The sequence below is a fragment of the Betta splendens genome, chromosome 6, assembly GCF_900634795.4.
Source record: "Betta splendens chromosome 6, fBetSpl5.4, whole genome shotgun sequence".
Classification (NCBI taxonomy): Eukaryota; Metazoa; Chordata; class Actinopteri; order Anabantiformes; family Osphronemidae; genus Betta; species Betta splendens.
This window is the reverse complement of record NC_040886.2, coordinates 10013923-10034181: the sequence shown is the minus strand read 5'-3', so window position 1 is coordinate 10034181 and position 20259 is coordinate 10013923. Positions and strand designations below refer to the sequence as shown.

General features: G+C 38.4%; 1 protein-coding gene across 10 annotated transcripts in view; it reads right to left on the bottom strand.

Moving 5' to 3' along the window:
* Positions 1 to 20259, bottom strand: part of shank3a (SH3 and multiple ankyrin repeat domains 3a) — a 116742-nt gene that overhangs the window by 68758 nt on the left and 27725 nt on the right. For 9 of the 10 annotated variants that reach the window (XR_005897851.2, XM_041071335.2, XM_041071336.2 and 6 more), the window contains 2 exons: positions 12013 to 12216; positions 8966 to 9037 (listed from right to left, as the gene is read on the bottom strand). Coding sequence is in view for 9 of the 10 variants with exons in the window: in XM_041071335.2 (XP_040927269.1) it covers positions 8966 to 9037; positions 12013 to 12216 (276 nt within the window). In the remaining variant the exon portion in view is untranslated. Of the gene's footprint in view, positions 1 to 743; positions 3494 to 8965; positions 9038 to 12012; positions 12217 to 20259 lie in introns of those variants that run through there. The other variant, XM_055509416.1, reaches the window with a different exon arrangement.

Below are 20259 nucleotides of genomic sequence, written 5' to 3'. Positions count from 1 at the left end.
CAAAGATTTCTTTTGGTTTGTCCAGGGTGTCAGGGTTTCCTCAACTCATATTTATGTTTATGGACGATAATAAAGAGCAGATACAGTTCAGCACAAAAAAGGCAAAGGCAGAAACCAAATGCAGTCTTTAACCCAACTGGTACACCAAGCAAATATCAGTCTTGTCATTCTTGCACGCTACAATATTTATGGTCCACAGAGAAGAAAGCACAACAAGCAGATGTTATTCAAGTACTGTATCATTTTTTATTTACCTGTACTGCACTGATCTACCGTACGTGGTTATTTTATTTAACTGCACTCTGCTTTTTACTACATTTAATCAACTAAATGACAACGTATAAATTTGGGCTGGTGCAACTAATTGACTAATTGCACTTCCCTTGATTATTCGTGCACTTCAGCAACCTCTGACAATGACAAAAATAACTGTGATGTAATCTTTCATTCCAGAACCAAACAAACTCAGCATTCAGTTCACTGCTAAAATGATTTATCATGTTGTTACAAAATCACTGAAGGAAGAATACAGACACAGCCACAACCTTTAAACAGAACATTCTAAGAATGTAAAGGCGGCAAACAAACAACAAGCAACCTTACAAATGGTGGTATCACAAACCTCTCTGTAAGAACTGTATATAGAAACAATTGCAGAGGGCTCCTCAGGAAGCTCCACTGTGATACTAACCTATATTTGCTCTGGATCTGGATCGTGTTAGCAGTAGTGTCTTGTGTCTAACCTCAGAGGACCGGCTCCTGGTGGCTCTCTCTGAACGCAGCAGCATGGTGCCTCCAGAATAATGCTGTTCAGTAGCTCTATATAATATGTAACATTCGTCTTGATGAACCGCAGTTTGGCCATCCAGAATGGTGTGATCTAGGTCTGAGGCTTGGCTATAGGCTGGAACAAAGCAGGGAAAGCCACAGCCGCTTTCTCATTCATCAACACGCTCACAAACATGCAAAGCACAGGCTTGTTGTAAGTGCACCCCCCAAATACATTCTGCTGTACTGTATGCTCAACCAGTTCCACCCACTTGCCCGGCTCCACTGACAGTACGGCTTTGTTCGGCATTGTCTCTTCCATCAGTGCAGATTAGTGCTGAATTACCTCCCAACCCATTATGGCATTGGGCATAATAAGCGACACACAAATGCACAAAAGTCAGATCTACTTGAGTTTTAGCCCTTACATTGAAGCATGCATTTATATAACACACAGGTGGGTTTGATCTAGCTGTTTCTCCAGCTTTCAGCAGGCTCTTGCTGAATAAGCAGTGTTCAGATTGTGAAAATCATGACATCAGTACTAAATGTCAGAAGTCAGACCTTTATTTTAAGCACAGAGATGCTTTCTCAGCACCAAATCACAGCCAGACACAATGATACAATGACTTTAACAATCTTTACAGAAACCAGACCTCGATTTTATCTAGAGTAAGTTTGTGCAGACCAAAACTGACCACAATATGAAACAAACAATGCAGCACTGTTTGTTTATTGAGACATGGGAAAGCAAAGGATGTAAGACTCCATTCAGCAATGGTAATGTCTGAGGAACAGTATGTACATGCCCACGCCAAGCTTTGCTATTGGTTTCCTTCCTGAGAAGTGGTTTCAGAGGGCTACGTTCAAGAGCGATGGCAGATTTCACACATCTCCACTGTTTTCTCCTTTCTCTACAGTATGTGTCTCTAAGTTCCACACTAACTTAAAAATAAAAGAAAATAATATAATATATAATGAAATATGTTAGTAGAGCTCCAACACTGTTTGCATGCATGACTGTTTGCATGTGTTTTGAGTGTTTGTGATCATACGCGGGTGGTCGGGTAGAAACAGAGGAATGCATGCTGTCATCAAAATAAAAGAGCAGAAAGAAAAAGCTGAGTCAGGTCCAGTCACGTGCTTTTGTACAAACTGACACAAGGACACAAGCACATGGGTACCGAGCCAGACATTAAACACAACTAAATAGACCAATGGGCTATGGAGTGCGGTCTAGAATCATTAATTAAAACTTATTCTGAGTGTCAAACTATAGCCAAATACTATTAAGTTACATTATTCTCTCCTAAACATGAGCCTTGGCTACAACTAGGCCTGCAGGATACAGAGAGTGGACAAAAGAGGGCAGCCAGCCACCTCCAGGCTGAGACAGGGGTTTGTGCGCAGTGTATTTATTCAGTCAGATGATTATTAGGACTCAATTGTACGTTAGGCCTCAGGCATCCTATTCTACAGTCAACTATTCATACTGCTTGACCTAGAATGATGGCATCTCATGCTAGTGGGATGTTGATGTTAATGTACTGTTAGGCAGTGCTATACAGTATACTGTAATGTCCTGTTCATTATTGTAAAATAACCAATAATTTTAAGCAATGAATACATTTGAAATTATAAAAACTGAAAGCAAACACTATTATTACCAGCAACAACAAGCCAAGATCTGCACAGCGCTTACTGGGTTGTACTATAAACAGCCTGGAGCTACAGTTTCTACGTGGCCTGGTTTCAGAGCAAACTGAACAAAACACGATCAATTCCTTTCTAATCTGTCTAATCAGTGTCTAGCACTCACCTTTAACTACATTCGCATCTATAGCCTGCTCTACTTAACTACAGATTGAAGGTGGGAAGTAAACTGTTGTGTTGCCAAAGTGCAAAACATTTGAGTGCAATGCTGCAAATTCTAACAAAGACCTTAAAAGTGCACACAGACATATTTGGGTGCGAGCAGTATGCAGTGCTTGTAAATCACTTTACTTTACAAAGTTAATTAACACGCACACAAACCTACTGTATGTAAAACACTTGAGCACAGTGGTTGATTTTAATGGCTGTTACAGGACTTACTGCTGACTTTCACACAACAATAGCTGCAATACAGACAGAACAGAAAGGAAAGTGTTACACTTTGAACACTGAATTACAACTCATAGATCCCATAACTACTGATGAAGCTAACAGACAGATGAAAGATATGCTGCTGTGGGAGACTTTGCAGACTGACCCATTGTGCAGTAGTTCAGCAGAACGCTGACATGGCCTGACAGCTGCCACCTGCCGACCCCTTATTGACTGGACCTGACAGACTCCGAGAGAAGCTTCACAAAAGACACTGGAAGTGGCAGGTAATTATCCTATAACATTGCCTTACAGTACAACTACTGTATTGCTGTTCACTGTATCCTCAGCTCTTTCTAACGTCGCCTTTCACCGGGACAAACACTGACACAGTGAAGCGCCTACACAGACAGCAGTTTGATTCAAGCAGAAGTTTACCACAAAAAGTAGTAAAGATCACAAGTTCTGCCCCCAAGAGACACATGTTGTCATATGCAGGCATAAACAGTTCTTCACACTGTACATATACACTATGTGTTCACAAACTCACACTTTCACAAAGCAACGCCTGCCGCACACAGACGTATACTCACACTCACACTGTTTACCTTGCTTATCCAAGACTGACTCTCCTTTACACATGAAGTGACAATAGCCACAGTTAGACACACACATCCGCACAGGTACACACACACACACACACACACACACACACACACACACACACACACACACACACACACACACACACACACACACACATGCATAAACACATACAGACATGCATATCCAAGGCCACAGTTAGTAAGTGAAGCAGTGCAGAGAACAACATTAGCATTCTGTCAGGGTTTCAGACAAGACTGCACCAGCTCTTCACACAGCCAACACGCAGCGAAGCATAACAACTGAATGAAAGGCAGAAAGAAAGGACAGGTAGACAGAGATGGGTTGGGGACTATGAATGACCAGAGAAGGAAGGTGTCAAAATACAAAACAAGCAAATTAACAATCAATCATTTACAGGAAAGATACTGAAAATTAAATTAAAAAGATGACAAGAGCAACTGGGGTACCTTACTCTTGAGTCTGGCCTTTCTGGCTTCATTAGTTTTTCTTTTTCTTCTCTCTGCTGCTTGTCTTCTGCCCAGAGCTGATCCCATCTCACACACACATAAACACACACTCCCTGTCACACACACTACAGTTCCTATGGCAAACCACCTTCCACATGGCTACGTCCAGCGCCCCGTCTTCGCTGCTCTTATCTTCAGGTTTTCTCTCACTCTTCTCACTCACTATCTCTGGTGTTCGTAAAGTATGCAGACGCACATGGTCACTCACACAAACACACAGCCCAGCACGGAGCATAAACTGACTCTTGTGCATGCACAGACAGACCGAGAGATGGTAAGGTAGTGATTTTGCAGGATGCTGGAGAGAACAGGGAGAGGGTGGGGAAAGAGTGCGCTACACAACAGTGAGTGGAATCAGAGGGAGGAGAGTGTAAAGTGTAAAGACAGAGGGAAAAAACTGAAAGAGACCATGTGAACACGAGTCGGGGTGGTTTGAAAATTAGTTAGTTAAAAAGTTATACAGTTATCAAGACTGAAAAAACAGCAGAGGAAAAAACTAAATAATGCAATAATATCAAAAGTCAAAAACCTACAGTAAACTGATAAATAAAATTATTAGTCATATTTTAATTTTAAAGTCAGTTACTTTACTTCTTCTATTATTTAGTGCAACCAAACTGTAAATTATAGTAAGACTATCTCAGTATTGAAGAGGATACATCACATACTGTAAATGCTGTACTTGTGTCTACTGGGGCTAAGGTAATTAAATTGTGGTAAAATAACTGAACTGTTATTAATTATTAAAGTAATATTCTTATTTCACATAAGTTTGTTTAGTTCTGTATTATTTATTGTAATCAAACTCAGAATTTAAAATTAAACTTTATAAAATGCTGTACATGCATGAGTAAGAGTGGTTGAAGGAAGCATTAGCAGATGATGTGCAACAGGAAGGAGTGAGCATGTGAGGTAACACTAAAAATCTGTGGGTAGTAGTGCATCAGCTGCAGCCACTACCTCCAGGGAGTTGTCTAGGCTTGGTATCAGCTGGCAGGCATCACTGGCTGAAGTGTGCAGAGAAAATCAGATAAAAATGGTGTCCGTTTTAAAAAGGTTTGCTACATGTGCCCGGGGGAAAAGGACTGTTTTCAGTGATTAAAAACCAAACAATTTTATACCTAATAACTTAATAAACAAACTATTGCTTTAAAATTATAACTTTAGTGCATATGGTGCCTTATAGAAATGTACCAGCAACCGGATTAGGTTTTTCCAGTGTGCTAAAATGAATAAACAAACTTTAGGAATGTCCCTGCCTGTGTAAACTGACTCAACATGCTTGACAAACTGTGTAACACAGATTTATTGTTATTGATCAGACACACAAGTTCAAGTAAACGTTTCTTTAGCATAGCAACTGATCCAAAGCCTTGAGTGTGCTTCATTGATTCCCACACACAGAGCCTTAGAAAAAGCATTGGTATAGTGTACGTGTTGCAGCCAGCAGCACAATAGGCTTTTTCTTTCGACGGTGAAGGTTACTCTTACTAATCATTTGGGGCCATCTTTTATGTGTGAACATCTCATATGTGTGCGCACACTTTTCAGCCAACCCTGATTTACAACAGGGACTGTTTTGTGCCTGTACTTTACGTTCTGTGTCTGTATTAGTACAGAGTGTGTTTGTTTTGTGCTTGTCTGTCAAGCATCCTCGTCTTGGTAATTTGTCATTAATTAGAAAAGGATAACTTATAGCTCACTTGATGGATACTCTCAGAGGAGTTTGTTACCTTGACCTCCTTCACTGCTGCCTGTCTTGCTGGCTTAAATCAATGCTTATATTAATTGTTTGTGTGTGCGCATGAATCTACCTTTTCCATATATTTAGAGGATTATATACAATAAAAGGGAGGATTTTGATTTAGGGAATCCCCACTGGAAATGATCTCTCATCATGTGCCATGTACTGTAACAGTGAATACATACAGTATACTCTGTGTGTGTGTGTGTGTGTGTGTGTGTGTGTGTGTGTGTGTGTGTGTGTGTGTGTGTGTGTGTGTGTGTGTGTGTGTGTGTGTGTGTGTTATGCAGAAATCCCACATCAAATTTTAGGTTGGCTGCAGCTGCAATAACACTGCGCTGATAGGAGGGTGAGACACTGAGAATGCTTTGTGGGATCTGGCATCTCAGAACAATATCATAGCCACATTCTTTGTGCAGTTTTGCAAATTGAAAATAATGCAGGAATTTCCATCCATAAAAGAAACAAGCAGCTAGCAGCAACTCAAAGCCAGAGCAGAGGTGGAATGCCATTATTCTGCCAAATGGCTTTTATGAATTATTCTTCACTACCCATGTACACTAACCAAAATGTGGCACATGTGGCTTGTGAATCATCCTGAAAATGTCCTTTATCTAGTAGAACTACATGTAACAAGCCTAAGGCTTTTTGGCCTGGTGGTGGTGTCTGTGACCACATTACCAAATAGTGCGTTATTAAACTCTGTGTTACTGTACTGTATACGCCTTGCCTCTGAGGTCCTTCTTACATTACTCTTTATTATTTACATAATTTATAGTGAAGTACACAGAATACCTACAGTAAATTTATCTTTCTACCATATAGCCAATAGACAATGTTACTCAGAAGTTCACATAAATCTGTGATAGTAAAGATGAACTTGATCCCATTTAACACACAATGAAAAGCGGATGATCTGTGAAAGCATATCTATTCATTTGCAGTGTTTGTTGCCAACGCATCTCTAGCACAGTTGTGGTCAAGCCCATCTAGCCATCCATACATATAATGTGGACATGTTGCCACACTGACACAACTATTCACACATACATTTACTCTTACAACAGTTTTGAGCCACAAGTTAATCTAACATTTACAACAAATCAGACAACATAATATAATTCATAGTTACAATGTCATATACAGCACAAGGCACAGTTTGCCAAGGTTTGCTCAGTCTGGGAAACTGTAAGTGTAAAAACCATTGACCCTGGGGTCACTGAGTCACAAACTAAGCCACTGCTACCCAAACAGATAAAAAGTCATTTTAAGATATTAAATATAAAATATAAAATGCTGATGCAGATTAAAAAAATTAAATGGACAGTATTTAGCAGTCCTAGAAGTCCTTTGACATGCAAGAAAGACAATTATTCTGCAGTCCTGTCTATCACATGACTGGCCTCCTACACCAAATACCCACACACACATACACTGTTTTTCCATATTTTATGCAACATAAATGCATCATGCAGCCACCCTGCATGGTTAATGAGGACAGCTAAAAAAGGTCTCGTCAGGTCAGGTGAAGGCAGGAAAAATGAATGATGGGAAAATCCTATCAATTATGACCTAATTCCAACCTTTAGCCTAGGGCTGGTGAGCTCCATACCAGATATGTAGGCTAATGCTTGACCTTTGTGAACCAGGGCAACTTCCTGCAGTATGAATAATGAACACTGTGATTGTGACTGCATACAGCCTCACCACCACCGGAGTCCCCTCTTAACCATTGTAGGCTGTTGCAACAAAGAATAATGTATCCTTTAGAAAAATGACTACAGTCCCAGCTGGTATTGAGTTGTTGCAGTGACTGCCTTAGCCTTTAAAAGCATGCAACACAAATTGCCTAACCCCAGGAAAAGTCAGAGCAGGATACATTTTGGCCTCTACTTCCAAACCTTTAACTAAACGTCAAAAAGCATCTCCAAAAGAATTCAACCCTGACAATATAAACCCCTAAAATGTACTACTGTATGTTTCTGCAAAGGATTGCTTAATGCAGGTGGTATTCTCTTTTTTGAATAAATATACTGTAAAAGTGCTGAAACACAACAGTGTAATAATCAATAGTACTGTATTTCCTCATGTAGTGTTCACTTTGAACTTGCATTAGTTCCTTAAAGTGTGCCTGGAAGGATTAACAATAGAGGCAGACATTTCTCATGGGATATGTGATACAGCATATGGTCAAGACTAAAGAGCTAACTCAGCAATAAGCTGTTATTGGTTTTTCACAAGCATTAGTGCCTTAACAACACATAAGGGCTAACAGTGGCCTGCTCTGGGGTTCTAATGATACTTAATTAATCACATTATAATGTGATGCAACATATTTCAAGTCTGAGGGTTCCGCTGATAACTGGGGTAACACATGTTTCACACTCCGCTGTCTTGACTGTCTAGTTTGTTCTGTTACTTTCAGTGCCAAGTGTTTACTGCATTTCTGACCACCTGCCTACTTTTGCCCCCTGCCACTAATAACTTTTCTGTTTTCCATGTGGATTGCCTTTGGTTATAAGTTCTTTAAGGTTGCCTATCTACTAGGAAAATAGTGATGGAAGAACATGCTGTTATGCAGCATTAGAAAGACTGTAGAGAAGACATCATGACACACTTTAGAAAGAGGAAACGCATTGTGTGTTTAATACAGTATCTTAATGCTGATAGTAATATGCTCACTAAAACAGACTCAGCTCATGTTTGTATGACTTCTATCATGCTGCCATGTGTACAAGCACACGGTGTCCTCATGCAGGGCTCTTAGGGCTCTGCATAGCCTCAAGAGAGCACATAATGTACACATGAGTAAACCAACAAACGATGAAGCAGGAGGCAGAGCAGTCCTCTGCTGGGGTCCTCTTTGCAAGCTTTTACAAACGACTAGTCAATAATACCTAACTTTGTCTCCCTCATGTACACATTTAGGTTCTATCACAAATAAGCAGTGGCACTCTGCTACTACTATGGAAGTCAAGGCAGTTGGGAAACTGTGCTTGGGTTTAACACTACATACATATATACAGGTGTAATTTATTGGTTAGAATGAAAATTAGTTAGTCATATGTTATGTCTTCCAGTCATCTGACATCATTGTAAGAAATGTGTGGACCAATAAATGAGAAAACAGCTTTGATGTTCCCTTGAGATACACTTTCCAACACCTCAATGAGCATAAAAACACAAAAAAGAAAGACGTGACAACAGTGTTAAATGTTCAGAGAGGGGGTCCTACCTTTGTGTGGAGTTTAGACAGCTGCTTTTCATCTATGTAGGTCTGAGTGTAGACACGTCTTTTATAGCGGAACTGAAACACAGAACAAATGCAGAATGAATCCGTGTAAATCTTTTTACAACATTTATTCGTGCAGACTGAAATCTGAACAAAAAAACCATAGCAAATATAATGGACATTTTGCAGCTTGTGTGTTACTGGTTGCTTCAACACCTTGAACCTGCTCCTAACTGGATGCAGGTTTGAAAAAAGTAAAAAAAAAACAAAAAACAATGAACTGTGACGATAACACATTGACGGGTTTATACCAAACCTACCAACAGAGCATAAAATGTAAACATAATAAAGCTCAAAAGGATGATGTTGTAACTAATATATCTATATTACTGTCCTGCCCACAATAACTCTATTTCTGTTTTTATGCATCTTTATCTCATGTTGGTTCTTTGTAATGGATTTTAATTCTTACAGTTTTAACCAAGTAATGCTTTGTTTCCACTGTATGTGTGTTTAAATGTGCTTAGACAAAGTTGCCATGCCGATGGCTTATGCCTAGGTAACATTACTGTGCACAAAACAAAGTCAAAAGGCACATCATCCCCTGAGACCACAGTGGTCTGCTTGTTTAACGGACAGCTTTCACTAAAACCCAACTCCCTTCTGTAGTTCCATTTGCTCTGCCAGTGGGTGAACGTTTATTTCTCTACTGATTTGCGCTGCTCACCAACAGGATAAATCAGCAAAAGGGCAGAGGGGCTTTAGTGGCTAATGCAAACCTGTCAATCATTTCTACACACTGAGGGCCTCAGGGAGTAACTGCTGGTCAATCAATGACACACACAGTAACCTCACATAGCAGGAGCAGACACTAACCCAATGTGATGAGTGCCCACAATATTATGCTAACAAAAGTTCTACTGAAGGAATATAAACAAACAGATATGATTGAGTAAGAATTATCGAGTAGAAAAGGTAAGCAATAAAAAACAACAGACATGGAATGAACATAAACAATATACTTTTACATATATTTTGCTTTCAGTATGTGTATCATACATTTATACTGTCGTTTTAAAATTGGTATATGGAAGTGTTACTGACTGGCACAATATACAGGCTGTCCATCAACATGATCCCATATGTAAACAGCCTATCACTCATGTTTCAGGCATGCAGCACTTTTGACTGGCAGGCCTCACGTAAAACCAGTTACTGAGTCCCTCAAGTCATATATTTAGCAAGTATTTGTGGAGCCTGGTGGAGACAGTAGAGGGCAAACTACCTATAGACCTCACAAACCTCAGTGAAGCAGTACAGACCTTAAAAGATAATTTTTTTTAATGTATTTTTAATGAAAGAAAATATATGGTTTAGGTGATTATCTAGATTTACTTAAAAATGCCAAATAAAAAAATCCTGTGTTTAATGGTCACATATTATAATAAAAATAGTAACACATAGGGTCAGAAATACTAGGTTGATGATGTAATGTGACTGGTCTGTTTTGACTTTCTGTACTGATGCACTCCTGTCTTTTGAGTGTGACACAATGTTCTGTTAAGGGTAACACTTCCAGATCAAATGTATCTTATGAGTTTTATAGTATGTGAAATATCTCTGATTTGGTGACAGACCATCAAGACTGATGAAATCCTGAGCAGCTTGATGGTCTACTATGTACTGATAGCAGCGGGGAGAAGAAAAAAAACAAGACAAGAGAAACAGCCAAGGCATGCTCAAAACTGATTTATTACACTACCCCAGCAAGCTGTGATTATGCTAAATAATAATTAAATTTTTTTAATAACAGTAGCTATGATTGACAGTCAACTAAAGCCTGACAGGATATAATAACTCTGAAAACAAAAGCGGCCAAACTAAAACAATACCTGACATCTTTACACCGTTCTCTGCACAGTGACACAGCTTTATATGCCTGCGATTCTCTCAGATCAAAAACCATGATGGACAAGCACTACAATTATACCAGAGAGATGACAGCCACTGCAGACAACACACTGACACTGAGAGGTGTATTATTGCTGCCAGCTTTGCCTGACATGCATACCAGAAAAAAACGTAAGCTGCCTGCACAATGAAGCCCATGTACTGTAAATGCTGTATAGCCTGCATGCTTTACACTATAGAGAACCTCATCAATATGACATAGCCGATACTGTTCAACAAAGCTTTCATATTAAAAGACAAACAATAACAGTCACTGTTTAAGTCTAAAGAACAAGAAAAAAGCTTATTCTAAATTAATTGTGTCCATTAAGAAATTTAAAAAATAGCATAACCTTTGAAAAGCATGCCTCAAATTGAAAGCAAACTTGTATAAAAAAGAAAAAGAAGTCTAATTGCATGTTTCCATAAGGACATCATTTTTGTTTTCATGTGTGTTTCTTATCTTTTCTTTTTAAATGTACAGTACTACCTACTGCTGGAACCCATCTCGGCTACCATCCTGGACAGGTTTCCAGGCCAATTTAAATAATATCCAATATCCATATTAATGTAAACAAAACTAATTTCTTACTATATTTAGAGTATAAAACTGCACTATAGTGTGTAAATGTGATAATTGATGTGGGTTGTTACCAACATGCTACACATTATATTTAGTGTTGATCATCCCACTTGTTGATTCAAACAGCATGTAAAACTGGCTGTCACTAACTGATGCTGACTGAACAACTTAATGTGAGAAAAGGTCAAAATGAAAAAGACAATGCAAAAAAAATGAAAAAGGTATCACTGTGGAACGCTCAATAATTCAGTTGTGTGAATGGACCCTTAAAGGTGAGGTGTCCACTTTGGTACAGTAATTCCACACTTTTGACATATCATTAGTTTGCATTAGCGATTTCAAATTCTTTAAATCATGAATTAAAATAAATTATTAGCTCCTGCACAGAACTGAAGCAGAACTGAAGTGACTAAAGCTAAGAGTTAACTGTAGATTTAATAATAATAATAATAAAAAGGTTTAAGAAAAGAAAATGAACCAATTCATGTTCCACATCAGCCTCATACATCCTACCTACCTCTAGGTAAGGTACAGGAGCAATCGACGGAAAGGGGTACTCCCTTAGCTGTCTCTCCTCATCCAGAAACTTGCCAGCCTTGCCATTGTAAGCCGGCTGGAATAGGCCATAGTTGAGTACATCCTTCAGGCTCTGGTTGAGATTACACAGGATCCGCTGCTTGGACAGCCAGATCGGAGCGTCCACATTGAATTTCAAACATTTCTAAGGAGACAAGGGTATAAGAAGGGAAGGGTGAAGCAATGTAAGGAAACCATGTTGTCTACATATAATATATTTCATTTAACGACTAAAATATTTAAAAGACAATATCCAATATCCATGTTTAGTTTGTGGTATTTAGTGGTTTGGGCTTGTTCATGGATTCCAGCTATGAAACAATCATTGACTTTAAAAAATGTTTTCAAAGTTACCAAAAAGAAAAAAAACTTCCAAAGTGAAAGGAGTAAAATTTAGCAACTAGCATTTCCAATAAATTATTGGTATTATGCAAATAAATTGAGGTTATGTCATGTTAAGTTCATTGATAACAACAGAATGCTGTTTTCTAGTTCTGTCCAGAGTTGTATTGTGGAAAAACAAAGTACTTCCCTCTTGCTGCCACATTGTGGAGCCTGAGGCACAGACGGTAGACAGATACAGCAAAGAGAGTGAGGGGGAGTGTGCAAAAGCCACCAGTAATAAATCAATCACTGCTGTGTGCAATATCAGTTCTGAAAATCATCTCAATCCTGTTTAGCACCGTTACAGTACGTATGTTTGTGACACTCACACAACTGTTCTTCCCACAGCTGTACAACACAGGTATCAACCACATGCACACACAGGCAGCTCAGACTGACACATTAACCGGTATACAGTATGTACTAGTAGTAGTTCTAGAGATACACCCCGCAGTAGTACTGTACTGTAGGCCCAATGAACCTAAGCACGAAGAATTAATACAGTTAACATCTGAAAATCTCTATGTGTTGCTATAAATCTGGTGCAGATACAATGAAAACCCTAATGCACTAAGGTAAACTGTATTTAACAGAGACTTTAACTAAAACGACCAGGATCACCTAAATTCCTTTGGTGTTTGTATTGTGATCTCATTGTGCATAGTAGTTTTCTCACACATTCCAAAGGCACTGGTGTAACCGTGTCTTTGTACAGGTTGTACGAAATGTAAATATGCAAAGATATAAATCTGTGTCTCCACAACAATAGCATGCTGTTATAGAACCTCAATGGCTACATTTCCAGTAGTAGAAGTAAGAAAGGTAAAGTAATACTGGCTACTTGGGATAGTCAGGTCAAATTAGTGACAACTTTACCATGTTTAAGCAGCTTTTCTGTTCTTATATGTTTTTTTTGTTCTCAGACATTTGATTTATCTGTTCGTGTGTGTTTTCAGCTCATGTGATTTTGGTTGTATAACCATTTGTTGTGTTTCATGCTGTCATCAATCTGCACCATACGTCTTGGAGGGAGCCATCGTTAATAGTTGAAAGAGTGCTGTTATGGACCAGTGCATAAAGTCTACTGAAGCAAAGATCACATTTGATAATTTGTGGTATGATTTTAACTTTATTTGATCTCAGAATACTGGCTAAATTGCTTGATGCAGGTGTGAAGCACTTAATATTACCACGGCGTGTGAAAAGTGCTTTGCAAATAAAATGGGTTTGACTCAGCTATTAAATTATTCTTGTGCATGTGTGCATTAGAGCATGTTTGTATACTCTGGATTCATGCATTGTGTTAACTCCATACAAATGCAAGAATGCAAAGAAAAATACAAAGTAGTACTGAAAGAGAAGACGTGTCCAAATATTTGACTGTGAAAGGTTGTACACGAAAAGCCTTAAGAGGAGTCTCACTTTTATCACTTGCATTGAACAAAACGTTCAAAATGTGAATTCACTAAACAGATGTTGGCAGACGTTTCTCTTACCTATGATAGACAACCATTTGTTAAGGATAATACAACATAAAGCAAAATGCGCTTTTAGGACCACTGTAACAATGAAATAGATAATGAGGGTCTCACAATGTTCCTATAAACATAATCCAGAAAGAGATAGGCAGGGGATGAACATCTAACGGTTTTCATTTTGGCTATGGGATATTCATGCATTTATTTATTGTTTTGTGAACATCTAATGTATCGCGTGTTTCTGATGTTCTGACAGCTCCATCAAAAAGCCAGTGATCACTGATATTTATTGTATACATACCTGGCTTTGTAGTCAGGGGCAACACATGGAGCTCACACTATTTAAAAAGAGAATAGATAAACAAAATGGCAAAGTTGGAAAATGAACATCCGCTGACACACCCTGTGAAGGTGGTTTATCTTACAACAGAAAAAAGAAGATACTTGGTGCATTTGTTTGTGAGTTAGGTCAGATATACTACTCTGTAAGTATGTACAGGTAAGTACTGTAACTTTTTAATTACCACTCACTGCTAACTACTTTGTTATTAGTACAGTATATGTACTATCATTGTTTAGTCGAATTATGTCTTACGTATGAAAACAAACAAACAATGCACGTGTGCACACTTAAAGTGGAAAAGTGGCAAGATTATTTAATCAGTCATTTTCACTTCATCATAGATTTTAGTTCTTATAGTGGCAGCACAAAAAATATAATACACAGTCAAGGGTCCTCGAGTCTTTTGAGTTTGCACCACTTGTCCATGTTAATTTGCATTTACTGTGTCTCCTTGTCTATGGATGGAAACTGAATTATCAGGAAACCATAGAGAAACACAAGTGGCACCTTATAGTGTACCTTGTACCTTGTACCTAGTACGAATGCACCAATACCAGTACTAGACACTGCATCTTATCAAGTGGTTTTAATGAATATCCTACAGTGAGTGATTTACTTTCTAAAGGTTGGGGGGCTGCTGGAGACAACCCTAGCTGTTACAGGGCAACATGTAGAAGTCAGCAATTTGTAGAAAGGCTATGAGTTAATTCATTAATTAATGATATTGAGGCTTACTATGACATTGACACAGTTTGAGGCTGTAGTTAACCTGCTGGGTCCGGTGAGACCCAGGGCACTTGATATAAGCTACAGATACTGTAGTACTGTATTTTCATTTAAGGACATACTCATTCTCAAAAGATGGAGATTAGAAAAATCCTTGCGACAACTCCATTAGCATCAAGACGTATTGCGCAGCTCTAACTAATTAAGGGGAAAGTTTGAGAGGAGCGGTACAGTATCACATCAAGTGGAGCACAGTCAGTACAGCCCCATCAGTTTATCAGTACTGTACTGTACTTCACACTGAGTGTTCCTGAGGCCATAAGTGTTGTGATTCAGACCTCCAGTCTGCTGGAGGGGCTTTGCTTTATCTTGTTGTGATGTCATGTGGCTTCCTGTTTTAGTCCTGTGTGCAATTAGTGTAATGTGTTTCAACTGTTTACAAGTATCCTGCATTTTTTCTCCAGATGTCTGGCAGAACTTATCGTTAGAGTCTATGAGGGAAAATTCAGGATCTCTCTGCACTCTGATGTCGATAGCGACTAAAGTATAGGTCTGATGGCTTAGCCAGACACAACATTAGAAAGAAGACAAGTATGACTACAAACGAAAGAAAAATTATGTTGATAAAATGAATACTGTGGCTATACTATAGAGACAGGTAAAAAAACATTGGCTTAAGAAAACATGCCCCCACACTCTACTGTAGCTGTGACATCATGCAATACACACTAATGGAAACGCTGAATGTATCACTAAAAACCACACGATATTTTGACACTCAGAAGTCTAAAATTATAAAAATTACAAAGACGCTGATTTACAAGGAGAAAGTTCATGAAAGAACGATGATAGACGCTTTTGAAGTTTAAATGACGTTTCTACCCAAAGTATGACGATGACAGAAGCTGATAAAACGAGGGAATTTTACCAAAAGTTGAACGATAATACCCATAGGCGACCATTATAAAAAACATTAAAAGTTTAAATGCTGAAATTGTGAAAAATAATAGCCCCCATATCCTTAAGACGACACACGTTTAGAAAGTTGGACGACGTTTCTATGATGAAGCGTTGGGACAATGAAACTGACTGAAAAACAGGGCGAAATAAAAAAAATAAAGAGCGAAGATATCAATAGTGTGAGCTGTTGCCAGCTCTCCCACTAACTACAAATTAATTGTTTTACAAAGTATCACCAGATGCTTCATTTGGTATTTAGCTGTAAAATGTCAGCAGCTGGAGAAGGACATACTGTACAACCAGTTCAGCAGAGTTGATAGAGGCAAAGTGAGACATTCCAAGCCAAAATACCAATAGGCCACATTGCATTGTGTGTACAGGGAGTACAGCAGTGGATATATATTGTATTCTTTATCCATTTACTCCGAAAAAAAACTTTTAAGTATACTGTATATTCCAGTATTTTTACTTACAGTAAGTTTTTTTTAATAAAAATTCTAATATGAAGCACAGTGAAGTACCAAATTGTGACCAGGAAAAATTATTCAATATTTAATACACATTCTCTACACATTGGTTGACCTACTGTAAACCAGTTGTTAGAGACATCAGGTTATTGCTTTTTTCTATGTTCTTTGTTTCCATCTTTTGTACACATTCAGTCATCTTGTTTATTGGAAATTATCACAGTGACAAATCTAAATTGAACATTTCACAAACCAGATATTTCACAAATAACTTTATATTTATATGTTATTAAACAATAAATATTGATTTTAATTCCCTCCTGTTACATTATTACTATACTTACTGTATAGTGCTTTCTTATCATTGCCTTATTGTTTTACTGTTCTTTCTGCCTGAGTCAATACGCCTGGGGATCATCAATTATTTTTCTCTCTTATTTATAATTTAATGGACTTGCTGTTCAATTAATCTTATTAAAATTTTACAGTGACTACACCTAACCTGTATGCTTCTATTACCAATATCAATAACATTATTAATGAAGCCATCTATTATTAACTGTATTCATTTGCCCTAGTTTCTAGCTGATGATTCTGAGGATTACCACAGTTTTAAACAAGGTGCCTTATTGCAATTACCATCTGTCAAACCTATACAACATTATATATTTCTCTAATATACTGTAAATGTATGTCTTTAAGCTACAGCCAAAAACAACAACAATACTGTATTACTGCAAGGAAAGTGTCAAATACACAGATATGTATAAATATCTGCCATACAAAACACCACTGACTGCAGCTTAGTCTAAACTTTATGTTACAGCCGAAAATGAAATAGGCTGTCACAGAATACTGCAGACGTATTTGCAGCAGCAGTACGTGTGCCATAATGGTTGCAGCCTGCTTTTCTGACTGAATAATTAGTTTTCCTTAGATCTCAAAGTCAAATGAGTCAATACCTATTAAAGTTGTCCATTTCAATATGCTTGTCAGGCACACCACAATGCCTATTAACCAGTGAAACCCAAATTTTGAAGGGTGTGATTAATAAAGACAAACAGCTGTCCTGACACTGATGACACTACTTTAAAAGTCTATTGTTGGGTCTATTTTGCCTGTGTATTTATTCTCAATCTGTTTTGTTGTCCTCCTTCTAAACAAAGGCTACAGCTGATTTCCCTATCTCACCATCCGTGACTTTGAACTGCAATGCAGAGCCAACCTGACTGGATATAGCATTCAAAGCAGGGCTTGATCTGGTTCTCACGCTTAACAGCCAGATTTTGATATGTCACCATATGTGACTGTTTTCGTTCTACTGCAACTGAAAAGGCAGCCATATGCTGACTTTGGATGTGTTGTTTAACACTTTATTTATGAACAACATGGAAAGACAGACCATGCAGCTCTAATCCCCAGATGCCAGTTGTTTCTTATTGAAGAGGAACAGACAATACTGAGGCTGATCCTGATCGTTTTATTAGTAGAAAACAGTCAGGAAAATAAAGCAGCGGCTCTTCTGATGCACATTAATTTGCCACTGCTTTCTCAGATAAGTTATGACTAAACCTTTTACCTACTGCTATAAATTATCACGTGTCAATTAGGTGATAACAATTTTAACCATCTGTGAACAACAAAAACAAGTTATGTGTCACCATAGGCCTAATATATCATATGTTTCAGTTATAATGCAGTTGTATGAGATAGAAACAAAAAGCAGCTGCATATTTTTACAACAAATTCTCATTCACTCATCTTCTGCAGCTTAGTCCTATCCCAGCTGCTATTTGGTTGAGAGGCAGGTCGAGATAGACACAGGCAATTCTGAGTCTACAGCCAACCTGACTGCATGCAGTGTGGGAGTAAAAACCATGCAGACACGATGAGAACTTTCACACTGAAAGACACCTGGGTCATCCTTGGATCAAACCCAGAACCTTCTGGCTGCGAGCTAGAGTGATAACCACTACACCGCTGTGTTGTCCTGCACTCAGCAAGGCCGGATCTGACACCAGTCCGATCACATTCTTCTCATCATTCTTCACACTCTTTCATCAAACGCCAAGCCTTCATCTTCTGTTTCTTTGTATTAAAGACATAGATAAAAAATGAGTGACTATGTGCTCAAGGGAAGAGATGGAAGATACGATGAGGCCCATGCTACTATGTTACTAAATAACTGTATTAGAGAGTCTACAGTTTACAGGCCAAGAGGCACCTGGTGATTTAATGTAAAAGGCACATGATGCATAATTTTAATGTCCCTGATCAGATTTTAGGCAGCAGAAAACTTGCAAAGACAGAATTGCTGTCTTCCAACCCGTAGCCCTACTACAGGAGCAGTGGAAGGCTGTGGGTTATATGAAAGAGAGCTAAGTTTCAAATAAGGACAAACAGGTGGAACAGTGGAAAAATACATTACATCATTCTACATTTGAATTGAAAAATTGGTCTAAGACGGCGTTAATTATTAAGATATGGTTGTGCATGTTTGTTTGGGATCATTCAAGGAGGGATGATGCAGGGAGCAGTACATGACAGTTGTATCTCTAAAGGCACAGATGGCATCCAGTCACAATAGAAAGAGACAAGACATTGTTCATCCCTTTTAGCGAGAAGTGATGCATTGACAGAGAAGAGAAGAAAGAGTGAAGCATGGTGGTGAAGTGAAGTGAAAGAAGAAAGAAGTGTTGAGATGATGGAGTGTAATGACTCTCGCACAACCCTGTCTCCATCTCCTAAGACCTCTGGCTGTCGCTGCCCAGATGACATATGCACTAATTAACAGCGGTGAGCCTGCCACTAGATGTGGAGGGAGCTAAGAGCCCTACAGTAGCAATGCTGTAAACGGATAAAAGTAATACTAGTCTACGTAACATGGATCACACAATAAATAAGCTTTTCAAACTATACATAATGTACTATGTGAGCATATTGTGGAGGAAATCAAGTTTGGACAGGCCTGGCTTATTTGACTGAGAGACTAAATAAACTGTATTCCTGAATTTGGCCGAAGTTCAGAGTAGTAACAAATGCATATAGTATGATTCTGTCTCAGTCTGAGCATCCTTCAGCGTAGTCTCTGCACAAGAATACAAACTAACACTGACTCATCTCTCATTCCTCCATATTTCATAACACAGTTAATGCAGCAATTCATAACAGACACGTTAGACAGGTACAGTAGTAAGCAAGTACCTGAAGGATGAACAACTGACCCAGTGTCTTTTTTCCACATCAAATCTAATTAAAATACTGTAGGTGTATGATGTATGTAATCCATCAATAAAAGGTAACCATGGTATCAATATGGTATCAATTTGTTTAACTGCCGGACAAGACTACCCATGGGCCATAATCACTGTATGTAGACAATGAGTATGTGACAGTGACCAGTGTAAGACACGTGTGTCTATTTGTGTGTGTGTGTGTGCGTGTGTGTGTGTGTGTGTGTGTGTGTGTGTGTGTGTGTGTGTGTGTGTGTGTGTGTGTGTGTGTGTGTGTGTGTGCGTGTGTGTGTGTGTCTGTGTGTGTGTGTGTGTATATATATATATATATATATGTAATTAAAAGCTACACAGTCCAAATGCAAATACTCTATGTTAGTGTAGACACAGTCATTTTAGGCTGGCAATACACTATGTTAATCAGTCTTGCTCTTTATATTTAGCCTAATTTTACTTTAGCTGGTTCCAAGTTCTCAGCAAAATGTGTCATATTTGTTGTAGAATAAATCATCCATACAAAAACATGCAGGACAAATGGCCTCAGTAAGACAATAGTTTTTTGAAAAATAAGTAAATGTGGTAATACTTAAGATCATA